This window comes from Neovison vison, chromosome 6, assembly GCF_020171115.1.
Source record: "Neovison vison isolate M4711 chromosome 6, ASM_NN_V1, whole genome shotgun sequence".
Classification (NCBI taxonomy): Eukaryota; Metazoa; Chordata; class Mammalia; order Carnivora; family Mustelidae; genus Neogale; species Neogale vison.
The window spans coordinates 30750149-30763457 of NC_058096.1; the positions used below are offsets into that span (position 1 = coordinate 30750149).

General features: G+C 36.2%; 1 protein-coding gene across 20 annotated transcripts in view; it reads left to right on the forward strand.

Annotated features, from left to right (window-relative positions):
• The window catches only part of ROBO2 (roundabout guidance receptor 2), a 1684719-nt gene that overhangs the window by 1637100 nt on the left and 34310 nt on the right, over positions 1 to 13309 (forward strand). For 10 of the 20 annotated variants that reach the window (XM_044251123.1, XM_044251119.1, XM_044251120.1 and 7 more), the window contains 3 exons: positions 1820 to 2101; positions 2500 to 2625; positions 7476 to 7632. In XM_044251123.1, the coding sequence (XP_044107058.1) occupies positions 1820 to 2101; positions 2500 to 2625; positions 7476 to 7632 (565 nt within the window). The remainder of the gene's footprint in view (positions 1 to 1819; positions 2102 to 2499; positions 2626 to 7475; positions 7633 to 13309) is intronic. The other 10 variants (XM_044251126.1, XM_044251133.1, XM_044251131.1 and 7 more) reach the window with 3 other exon arrangements.

Consider the following 13309-nt stretch of genomic DNA (forward strand, 5'->3'; position numbering starts at 1 on the left):
ATGACCAGAGCTGAAGGCAGAGGCTTTAACCCACTGAGCCACCCAGGCGCCCCTATCCAATTTTCTAAGTAGTTTATAGGTAAAAGCAAAAAGGGCCAAAAAGGAGTTATGGGATTTTGAAATCCAAAACCAATTTTACTTGCTTGTACAATTTTGTGAAATATTATGTGTTTGAATATCTTTAACAATTTCACTGATATGCACTTAAAATATTTACTTCAATAAAGTGTGTATCCACTTACTTATAAAGCAAGTTAGAATTCCAAATTTTAGAAAGATCTAAATTATGCAGTGTGCAAAATGGATTATAAATGTCTTTCTATTGCTAAATAAGACATTTGAGCTTTTGTAAAATGCAAAAGCAAAATTAATATTTTTTTATGAATCTTTATTTTGCATACAATTGGGTATCATCAAACCTAAAAGTTTGAGGATATTTTGACTAAGTTTCACTTTCTGCATTTTCTTGTCATGATAAATTGGTGTTAGGAGGAAAATAATTTGGTTTATTACTTACAATATTACAGTACTTTAACTAGTTGAACATTTCCCATAATACAGAAATCATTGACTATCTCAAGTCCTATGAAGTATGGCTTTCAAGACATAGATTGTTAAGGAATATATACTATAATTAGATTCACTTTTAACTCTACATGATTAAAAGTATGTCATTTAGTGTTGTTTTATTTTTTAAATATTTATTTATTTTAGAGAGAGAGAGAGCAAGTGTGCGGAGGGATAGGGAGGGAAGCAGAGGTAGAGGGAAAGACCATCTCAAGCAGAATGCCCATTGAGTGCAGAGTCTGACATGGTTCTTGATCTCACGATCCCAAGATCTTGACCCGAGCTGAAATCACAAGTTAGAGGCTTAACCAACTGAGCCACCAGGCACCCTGGTATTGTTTTTTGTTTTTGTTGTTGTTTTTGCTTTTTAAAAATCTAGTACCTTTCTTCTAAAAAAGGAAAAAAAAATAAGAGATCGGGAGGGAGGTGGCAGTTCTGAATTATAATGCATCATGTAAAGATAATTCAGCACGCCAAAAGATAAAAGGACTGATTGATATTCAGTGTTGTTACTAAAGTTTAATTTTACTCTTGCTGTATTATAACTTGAAACTATAATTCTCCACTTCTAAGAGTTAGTAGCATAAATTAAACTCACAGATCACTCAGATTGCTTTTTCTATAGTTAAATCCTGGTGTATTGTGAAAATGACTTATTCATGAAAATTGTCTTTTGTTACCCAAGAAAAAAAAAGTTCCTACCATCCGCTCCACTCCATACTGGAGCTGTGAAATCAAATCAGAGAAACAGCAAGCTGGAACTTCAGAAAAATGTATCTCCTCGTTGGCTCGTGTAGTCTAATTTTGGACAATTTTGCATGTATTCAGCAGCTATATTCTCTGTCTTTGGGGGTAACGCGAAAAAGATGTTTTCAATCCGTAACTGGTAGATTGGCTTTTATTATTTCTTCTGTAAGGAGCTAACAGTCTCATTGGTTCTAAAAACGGGATGCACAACTGAAAGCATTTTACAGTAGTGAAATATCCCAAACCTCTCATTCATGGTTGCAGAAAATGGGGGAAGGGACGTGGTAAGCAGCGAGACGTGAAGGACGAGCGGAAGGCCTGCCTGTCACCGACGCTGATAGCTTGGCGATGGTTGTACATCATCTACCCTTCATTGACTCATAAAGCCCATCTCAGCTGAAATGCAAACGTGCGGCATGACACGTTTATTTTTCATCTTCAGTCCTGATAGTTTGGGGCTTCCTGTGCATCATTAAATTGTTTCATTTCCTCACGTTCCCCACAGATGTGCTGCCGCCCGTTCCAGGCCAAGGGGATAAAACAGCCACGATGCTCTCGGACGGAGCCATTTACAGCAGCATTGACTTCACGACCAAAACCACTTACAACAGTTCCAGCCAAATAACACAGGCCACCCCATATGCCACCACACAGATCTTGCACTCCAACAGCATCCACGAACTGGCTGTCGATCTGCCCGATCCACAGTGGAAAAGCTCGATTCAGCAAAAAACAGACCTGATGGGATTCGGATATTCTCTACCTGATCAGAACAAAGGTAACAATGGTGAGTCAGGGTCTAACACCCCGAGGAGTTCTTTTCATATCATTTGTGCATGAGATAGAAATTAGTATTTGTTGTTCAGTTTAGTGACTCATCACCAGGTTCACTACCTAAACTAAAAAAATATATATATATATTCTTGGCATGTGTTCGGTACCTTGCACAGTCCTTCCCACTGCCACCGCCACCACACACCAACACCAACCGGTTTCATCCTTTTAGCTCTTTTTTCAGTAGAGTGGTCAGTAATCCATCTCCACTTCCATTAGGCAGGAGAGGCGGAACATTCCTCCACTGTCCCACGACATCTGCTTCTGAGTTGCTAACTGCATGTTCTGCATGGGCTTGTGCTGTGAACTAATCACATGATGCCACTATGACCTCTGCCCTTTAACCCTTAGCCTTACTTTACATCCCTGACTACCGATTGGCTGAGGGACTGTCTAATAGAATGCCACACAACCAGTCACAGGATTTCAGCACCACCAGCTCTCACAACAGCTCAGAGAGGAGTGGCAGTCTCTCAGGTTGGTCTCATCACAGTAAGGAGAACTATTTGTTTGTCACCAGCATATGACCTGTGTTCCTAACGACCGTGAAGAAATACTGAGTCACAGCTCACTGTCAGGCATTTATCTTTCAGATGACAATAGCAGTTTATCCTAATGAAATCAGACTTTGGGAAGGGGTGGGGGGATAAAAATCCCTGTCACTCTTTATGTACTAAGTGTGCAACACCATATTTACTGGAAAATTATACAATTTTCCTATTATTTAGGAAAGAACAGATGAGTTTCATCTGCCTTGAACCCTACCTAAGAGCCAAGAGAACTTTATAATAAAAAGATCAGGGGGGAACGTCAACTCCACGACATGGGCAGCAAATGATGAATTCAGCTAAAATGCAAATTATTTGGGACATTTTTCATAACAATCGGATTCCGGTGATGTGACCTTTTTTTGGACAATGTTTCCAAAATATTATGGAATAGGATTTATTTTCTATTGAATGATATTTAGAGTAAGGTGCTGCTACCATGCTAATCAAGAATGTTAATATCAGACATTATTCCTCACACTTAATTTCCAAAAAAATTTCAATCTGTATATGGATAATTCTTTTATGCTGTAGATGTTAATATATATTTGACCTGTATCAACCAAACCTACAATCTATAATATAGGTATTATATAGCACATATCAGGACAGACTTTTACCAGACAGAATATATGCCTGTCATAATGAATAGAACCGATATCCTTCAAGATCCTCACCTCTAAAATAAGGAGGTCGTAGTAGACACATTCTCCCTTTCAACCATAACATGTACATCATGTAACTGATGATTTTTATCGGCACATTTCTAATTGATTCCATGACCTTATTTGCTTATTTTTTCATATTAATGATTTGCCATTTTTTCTGACGAATTTTTTTTAATGTACAAGTTCTTAGTAAAGGATTATAGTGTATTATGATGTGTCACAGGCTCCTAGGCCATAAAGAGTTAACTCTTTTACATTAGGGTAACATTTACTAAATGACTTTTCCTCAGGAGATAGAACCCTTTCAGTCTGAAATGTTAATGCTCTCTCTTCCCTCCAAAATGAGCCATTTGCTCTTCTTACCTATTGGTAGAATTAGATACATTATAGAATCAAGAAAATTTTAAACATCTGTTATGAATTTAAACTGGCTTAATAATATAGGGGGATATTTTGAATAACCTTATATGTCATTTATAATGTCATTTATTTATAATGAATCCGACAGTTGTACTGAACAATTAAAAAGTAATGTATCCTAGGACTATTCTATTCAAGATATGTAAAGTTCCAAGCAATATATGTATTTTTAAAAATCTATATATTTTAAGCCATGCATTACATAAGACCTTTTGTGAATCTTTCATTAAATATTCTGTATATGTTGATTGACACTGAGTTTTAAAAGTTACCTTCTGAGTAATTGTAAGCAGAACTTGATTCACAATAGTGCTTACGGCTTTTTTTTTAATCCATTAATCTCCCAAGTGACATTTATATATATCTATGAATTATATTAACTACTTCATCTACATTTGAATACAAAATTACTTAAATTGGTGATAGAAAGCATTCTTTGGGAGGTGAGAGTGAAGTGATTATTCCCTTTTAGTTTAGTCCAATTGAGTTTAATATCACAAAATTTGCTTCATTCTTTTAATAATCATGGATGTGTTTTCTAAGGTTCAAATTTAAGATCCAACTGCCCAATGGATATCTAATCATATATTATAAGATCTTAATTTGTGCACAGTAATGAAACCAATTTAAAATAATCACAAAATAAAGAAAGTTGGACATTTCTGAATTATTTCAGTGAATTCCTCTTCCTCTTTGAAACAATTTTATAATTTATTCCATACATAAGTTCTGAGCGCTTGTGCTAAAAATGCAACCACTAAAAGAAAAAAACCTCAGATCTCTCAAAAACTATAGGCAATCACAATTATGTATATACATATATGTATCTCAATAACAGTAGTGACAATGAAATATTTTTATACACCAGTATTTTTCAAAATAGAGTATGTGTTTAACTAACTTGAAAATGATTTATTTTTATAATTTTCTATGCAAGAAAGTTGTTCGTTCAGCATCAGTAAGTGTCAATTTAAATATTTACATTTTGAGTTGAAGAGAAATGGGTCAGATATGTTTGCCAGTCTTCAAAATATGTTCCTCTAAAGCATAAGGCAGGCTTTCTGCCCTTAAAATGCTTGGGGATCTTAGGTTGCAAGTAACAACAACAAACTATAGCTCACTTAGCTCAAGGTATAGATCTTAGGTAAAGATTTAATTTCATTAACTTCTGTTATATGCCCCCCATCATGCTCAGAGCCCCACCTCTTAGGTCAATGCTAAGAGAGGACAAAGCATATCAATTGATAGTCCCATCAGGACACACCACAATGACAGAGCAAAAATTTCCCCAAGAGGGAAAAGTGGGCATTGGAGGAAATCCTTATTGGAGGAAAATTCCATCTATGAATCAGCTTTGTTTCCCCAATTCATTTTTAAGTCTGGTATTTGAAGAGTTGATAATGCCTTTTTTGACCTTGGACAAGAACTTCAACAGAGTTGGGTTTAGAGCTCCAGTAGTCATTTCTAGTAAAGCTGTTGCATTTAAAATTTCTTTTTCTTACTGTGTGAATATGGACCACATAACATTTATAAAGAACCCCTGTTTTCTCATCTCTTAAGTACTTCATCTACATTTGAATACAATATTACTTACACTGGTGATAGAAAGCATTCTTTGGGAGGTGAGAGTGAAGTGATTATTCCCTTCTAGTTTAGTCCAACTAAATTTAATATTACAGAATTTGCTTTATGGAGATATAAGAACTTCCCTATCTGTATAATTCAGTTCTGGTGGTGATGATACAACATTTCTAAAGTGAAGAGTGAAGAAAACATTGTACACCTATAATTATATAAGGAATAAAAGATATGCAATGAGGGGGAAAGCTAGTAAAGACACACAATCCAGTGTGCTTTTTTCTTTTTAAGTATTGAAGTACAGTTCTGAAACTGCACAGAAGACATGACCCTGGTTTATGATTTTGATGAATGATCAAGAAACAAAGGATTAAGTCTTATCTACCTTAAGCATAAAAATTATAGATTTCTATTCAAGCAGATTTATTATTTTTATTCCAAGAATCAGACTATTTCTGGGATACTCATTGGGGTTGGAGAAGTCAGGCTTGATGAAGGCTGTAGAAATGGGTAGAACCAGGCTTACTCTAAGAAAGAGGAAATGGGAAAGAGTAATAATGACTGGGATTTATTGAAATTTCTAAACAAGCTGAGCCTCTCTATGCTTTATCTGGTTTGATCTCAGAATACTGCAAAAATGTAGGAACTTTGTGTCTATTTTACCTCTGTGGAAATTGAAGGGGTATCTATCAAGTAATTTACCAAGTGAGAAACTAGTCTTGGAACCCAGATTAAGCTGGGTTTGTAGAACCCAGATTATCCTTGAAGCAGAAGATACCTGCTCTTCTTTCTCCTAATATCTCTCCTACTGCCAAAGATAGGAAGCAAAAGGAAGGGTGAAAGCATTTTGTCTGTAGGGGCGCTCTTTTAAATCTGTGTGTTTATGTGCACGTGACCTAGACAACAGACGTAATTCCATAGTTGGCAACAGTGTCTATGTCCAGTTTAGTAGTTGCATCACTTTCTGGCATTCAAATAAGTTATGACTAAATGACATAATTTTCTGAGTTGGCTGATGCAGTTTAATAATTGGTAGAAGAAAGAAGGTGAAACTTCTAGTACTATCTCCATTGATAGCCCTGCTGCAAGTAGTCAATGCTCACAACGTGCAGTGCCAGAAAGATGAGGTCCAAGGGGTCCATACCATTTTTTGGAAATGTAACTATAGGCTGCAGTGAGAGTGAAGTAAGCTTCTTGGGTTCCAATGAAACAAAATCCTTTGTTATGCTGTTTGAGAAGGCTCATTCTTGCAATCAACTGTGGTCCATTTAGGAAGAAACTTGATTTACCTAAATTTTGGAAGAGTGAAAAGCACTATACAAATGATGAATTTTATTTTTATATTTCATTAAACTCCAGTAATTCCAGAGTTAGCTGTCATGCTGCCAAGTTATTTTGTGCTCATGTTTTGTGCATGAATTCATTTGTATTAACAATAGTACTGAAATTGATCACTGCATTTCCATTAATTATCCCACTGTTTTTGGAATTTTAGGAAATGTTATGCTAAAACATCTGGGAACTGCTCTCACTATAGGCAAAAATAATTACCCCATTCGTTAGTTTAAAATTCTATAAGACTTATCATTGTGAAAGATTTACAAGTATCCAGATTATAGTTGATTGATTTTTATCAGTCACTTTTGAGAGAAAACTGTGCTCTCCTGGATTAATTAAATTGAGTAAATTCTAATGGAAAAGTTTAGCCTCTATCCTTAGACACTGCATTTTCCACTGAGAGAGATTATGCAAAAGAGCATTATAAACGCACTAAAATCTGACATTTGAAAGAATTTGTTATGGCCCATTATTTCATCTAACAATGAAAATGTAGAGGCAGCAGACGTGAATAAATCAATAAGTGTGCTTTTGCTGCAGAAGCCATGTTTTTGGTTTATTCAGCACTGTAGTTAATGCATCGGGGAAAAATAATATAATTTTGAGCGATTTATAAAAACGTTTTTTCTGATTATATCATCTCATTGTTTATAGCTTTTAACAAATGTAATATACTGATTGTGGTGTTTTGAAAACATAAATACATCTTCCCTTCTGATGTACTCTTTTTCTACTGATGTATGGTATATCTGAATAAATGTGTTATTACTTTCAGGTGGGAAAGGTGGAAAAAAGAAGAAAAATAAAAACTCTTCTAAACCACAGAAAAACAATGGATCGACCTGGGCCAATGTTCCTCTACCTCCTCCCCCAGTCCAGCCCCTTCCTGGTACAGAGCTGGAACACTATTCAGTGGAACAGCAAGAAAATGGGTAAAACTATTTTCCATACCAACAAAATGCCCCAGGCTCTCCTCTTCTCTCTCCTGTACCTTTTTGTCTTTATCTGGTGTTCTTCTACTGTTTTCCCTGCCCCCTTCCCAGCCCAATTCATCGCCCTCCCCCAACCCCCTTTTGTTGTTTGCACTGTCTATGTATTTTCGCTGATAAATACAACACAGCACATATTGAGAACCCGGAATCCTTGGCCGTCAAGTGCTTCAGATTGTCAGCAATCATGATAATGCAACCTCCATTTATAATATTGCTTGTTAGTTTGAAAGCGAACACCCACAGCAAGAGCCACTCCTGAGCGGGGCTGAAAAGGGAATTAAAATAACCTTCTTCATCATCTCTCACAGTTTTCTAATGACTTGGTGTCTGGCCACAGCAGAGAATCCACTGTTGAGCTCCATCCCATGGTGTAATTGTAGGGACTTTAATCATTAGCTTTGATGGGAGTTTCGGGGCCAGAACGGTGAAAGAGATTCAAGCTGATGCACATTCTGAAACAAAACCTCTTGAAGTTAGAAAATGTCCTTCAAGGGCATTTAAATGTGACCGGTTTCCTTATTCATTCCCAAATATGTCTCAAGAGTTAGTGTTCCTCTGTTAACGTGTTAAATTGATTTAAAGCAGAAAGACACTGATACTTTTTATTTTCTAATTTTAAAAAACATAGCAAATTAAGAGAAACATACTGAGTACTTTTTTCTTTCTATTTTAATAATTCTAATTGCTCTTTCTCACAATTTCTGGGTCCCCACCGCTTTTGAATGAAACTGATAAATGCATAATAAAGACAGCTTTTCTTTTTCCAAGTTTCTTTAAATTTTGAAGTATTTAGATGTTAAGACTCCTCAGTTTATTTGAGTAATAGCTTTATCTCCTGTCTTATTTTGTGCACATAGTTTTTTTTTTTTTTTTTTGCTCCATCTCCTTTTCTTTTAAAAGAAGTGCTATCTTTGATGTCTGGGATTAATTTTTTTTCTTTTTTTAAACGGGAGAGAGAAATGAGGGGCAGAGGGAGAGGGAGAGAGGAGAATCTTAAGCAGGCTCCACGCCCAGCACTGGGTCTGAAGTAGGGCTCGATCTCAGGACCCTGAGATCATGACCTGAGCCACAGTCAAGAGAAGGACACTGAACTGATGAGCCACCCAAGTGTCCCTCCAGGATAATATTCTTTTTTTTTCTTTTTCTTTTCTTTTTTTTTTTTTTTTTATGACAGAGAGAGAGTGAGAGAGGGAACACAAGTACGGGAGAGCTAGAGAGAGAGAACCAGGCCCCCGGGTGAGCAGGGACACCAATATGGGGCTTGATCCCAGGATACTGGGATCATGACCGGAGCTGAAGGCAGACCGTTTTAATGACTCAGCCACCCAGGCACCCCTAGATTAATATTCATAATTGGAACTTTCTTTTTCTTTTTTAAGATTTTATTTATTTGACAGAAAGAGAGATCACAAGTAGGTGGAGAGGCAGGCACAGAGAGAGAGGGGGAAGTGGGCTTCCCACTGAGCAGAGAGCCTATCAGGGGCTCCATCCCAGGACCCCAAGACCATGACCTGACCCAAAGGCAGAGGCTTAACCCACTGAACTACCCAGGTGCCCCAGAATTGGAACTTTCTATGTCACAACTTTGCTTCCTTTAAAAAAAAGACCTCATTTACCTTTTTTTTTTTTTTTGGTTATGTAATACATATACATATATACGATAATATATACATTATATAAACAGATGATAGATGTGCATATGTGTATATATATTCATATACACATATATTCACATACATACCTCTATATTTTCTTCTCTACATATTTTTTTAAAGATTTTAATTATTTATTTAACACACAGAAGGAGATCACAAGTAAGCAGAGAGGCAAGCAGAGAGAGGGGGGAAGCAGGCTCCCTGCTGAGTCGAGAGCCCAATGCAGGACTCAGTCCCAGGACCCTGAGATTGTGACCTAAGCCTAAGGCAGAGGCTTAACCCACTGAGCCACCCAGGCGCCCTCTACATATTTCTTTTTCTCCAAGGGTCTTCACCTGCTTTTGTGGGATTGTAATTCCCATATATATACATAGCATTATTGTTTTACTTTTTTAAAATGTTCTCATTCAAAATAGGAAATTAAGAGCACACCCTCTTTTCTCTGACTTTTTAAAAATGTTAAACGTTGCACATGAGCTTGTGTAAAACATCAGTAATGTAAATGTGCCCATGCCACATGGAGTCTGTTGAAGAAAAACCAAATGTGTGAATTCCATAAGAAAAGATGATTACAGGGCTTAAGAATCTGCATTTTTTTCTAAGATTTTATTTGTCAGAGAGAGAGAGGGAGTGGGGCATAAGCAGGGGGAGCAGCAGGCAGAGGGAGAAGCAGGCAGAGGGAGAAGCAGACTCCCCACTGAGCAAAGAGCCCAATGCAGGACTCGATCCCAGGACCCTGGGATCATGACCTGAGCTGAAGGCAGATGCTTAATGGACTGAGCCACCCAAGCATTCCAGTATTCTGCATTTTAAAGGCTATAATCAGAAAATTGGAAAATAGAGCTTGTCAACTGGGAAGAGAAAATAATACTATCAAACATGTATAAGCATAAAGTAGATAATTTGGAATTTTTCTTTTCTTTTTTTCTTTTCCCACTAGGTCTACTTAAAAAACAGACTGCAATAGCTATTACCCACTGAAATAAAATTAATTCATTCCAAACAAATGCTAAACTTCTCATTCTATTTTATTGCCCAGCAGTAGAATTGAAAATATCATTTTGTGAATGAAATAATACACATTGCTGAAGACTTCTATTTTTTTGATATAAATTATTTTCTGAACAGCAAGCCATAAAATATAAAGTTATTTCTGGATTATTTTAGTATTTAGCCAGGATGTATGCTATTAGAAAATCTTTTCTTTCGTAAAAGATTTCTAGAAATTCATTTAGTCCTTTAGACAGGTAAAGAAATATATATTTCCATTATATATATTCAAAATCTTTGTAGCATGGAGCTTGGTTTTTAATAACCTTTGAGTTATTTGCCTTAAGTATCTAGTATTTTCTGAAACAAAAATTTTCACTTTTAACCAAAATAGTAAAGTCTTACTATCACTAAATTGACAGTAAAATAAAATTTTCTTTTTCTTTGGACTCCATTTCTTGATATATTCTTTATACTTCTTTGTTTTCTGATGTGAAAACCTCATAATATTGAAAAAAAAGGGGCAACTGGGAGGCTCAGTCACTTAAATGTCTGAGTCTTGATTTCAGCTCAGGTCATGATCTCAGGGTCGTGAGATCAAGCTCCATGCCCAGAGGAGAGTCTACTGGAGATTATCTCCCTCTCTCTAAGTCTTCCCTGGCACCACTGCCCTCCACCCCCACTCATGTGTGTGCTTGCGCCCATTCTCTCTCAAATAAATAATAAATACATGTTTAAAAAAAAGGAAAGGAAGGATTTTTTTAACACTTCCTAGATTATTTTATAATGTGCTATTCATGAAACTAACATTGAATATTTTACAGATGAGTTCTTCTGTAGAATTGTTTATATGCTTTGTTTTGAAACTTGTATAGGTTTAAGGCTCTCTTGAAATACAAACAAAAAAAAACTTCAGAAACCACCTTTTAGTTATGATTATTTTTATTGTAGCAATCAAGGATTCTGCAACTGTACTTCCTATGGTGATATATAGTTTTTCTTTCTGTTTTTAGCATATCATAATAGAGAACTTATCCAACATACATTTTTTTCAAGTACATAGTAAATGCTATGCCCAGTGCCAGGAAAAAAAGCAACAGAGATGAACGAAATAGATACATAATTATTCAGGAAGATCTAGTTCATAGGAATGGTAGGTAGAGACCAGAAAACACATAAGACTGTGTACGCACACACACTATTTTATATGATAAGCCCTAGATGAGCAAATATAAAAAATAATAATTTGTGTTGTGGAAAGGATAACCATTTATGCCAGGTGTAAGGCTGGGACAGTCCTATAGAAGCTCAGTTGGTGTGGTGCATAAATAATGAATTCTGGGACACTGAAAAGAAATGTTAAAAAAAATAAAAAATTTTTTAAAAAGGAAAAGAAGCTCAGTTTTGAAGTGAATCTTGAATCATTTGTTCACAAATAATAGCACCCAGAGTTCTAACCAGCTGTTGAATGCCAGCTCTGAGCTTGAGGCAGAAAAAACAAAGGACAAGCAATGGTCCCTAACCTAAAGCAGCCTAGGTACCAGAATAAATTATGAACAAAGGACTACAACAAAATGTTGCTAATATCACCATTTGCTGTGCAGATGGAGAGAAATTTCCATAGCTGAAAGAAAATATATATATAAATATATAGGGGCTCCTGGCTGACTTGGTTCGTTGGGTGACTGCCTTCAGCTCAGGTCATGATCCTGGAGTCCTGGGATCAAGTTGCACATCAGGCTCCCTGCTCGGTTGGGGAGTCTGTTTCTCCCTCTGACCCTCCCCCTTCTCATGCTCTCTCTCTCTCTCTCTCAGTCTCTCTCTCTCTCAAATGAATAAATAAAATCTTTAAAAAAAATATATATATAGGGGCACCTGGGTGGATCAGTGGATTAAAGCCTCTGCCTTCGGCTCAGGTCATGATCTAAGGGTCCTGGGATCGAGCCCCACACATTGGGCTCTCTGTTTGGCAGGGAGCCTGCTTCCCCCGCCCCCACCCTCTGCCTGCTTCTCTGCCTACTTGTGATCTCTGTCTATCAAATAAATAAATAAAATCTCAAATATATATATATATATATATATATATAATGAAAGATAGGAAAAAAAGAATAGCCCCCATTCATTTTCCTTTATACTCCCTATTCTTCCTTGAAAACTCCATCTTATTCTAGTTAAGGTGACCAGCCTTTCCTTATTTTTTTATTTCTTAAGCTTACTACTCTACTGTAGTACTCATTGCATTGCATTCTAATTGCTCATGTGTATCCTTCAGCAATCGGTACCTGCTGTATGAGGTTTGAAATATTCATAGAGTTAGAGATAATCTGAAAAGGTGTCTTGTGGCGAACAGTGAAGTCTTGTCTGTCATATAGGGATTTTGACCTTTGGATATAGATGATGAATTGGAGTACATGAGGCTAGGGCAGGTGGATAACATTTGGGATACTGCAGCAGAATAGCCAATAGCTTGAAAAATGATAAGGCCATAAGATAAGGCAATGGCAGTAGGATGGAGGAAAGGGATAAATTTTGGAAATATACCTAGCCCAGAATAATCTCAAGCTTGTAAAGATGGTTTCTTACTTTTTATTACAATGTTTAATACTGTTTCTAAACTTTCAATATTATTAAATTTATTTCTAAGCCTTTCTGGGGTCATTTCCCCCCACAGAACTAAATACCAAAAGTTACCAAATCATTGTCCAGATAGAAAAGTATTTGTTAATTCAATATTATAACAACAATAGTAAATGTTCTCTCTCATCCATATGCCTCTCTTGGCATAAAGGATAAAAAGGAATAAAAGGATAAAAAGGATAAAAAGGAATATGCTTTATCTGGCATAAAGCAGATAAAAAGGAATCAAAATGTATTCATCCTTAGCTATAAATATAATGTATTTTTATTATTATCATATGATGCTAGTAAGAATTCAGTAGGGATTCAATAGAAATCTGACACTTTGCTTTTTT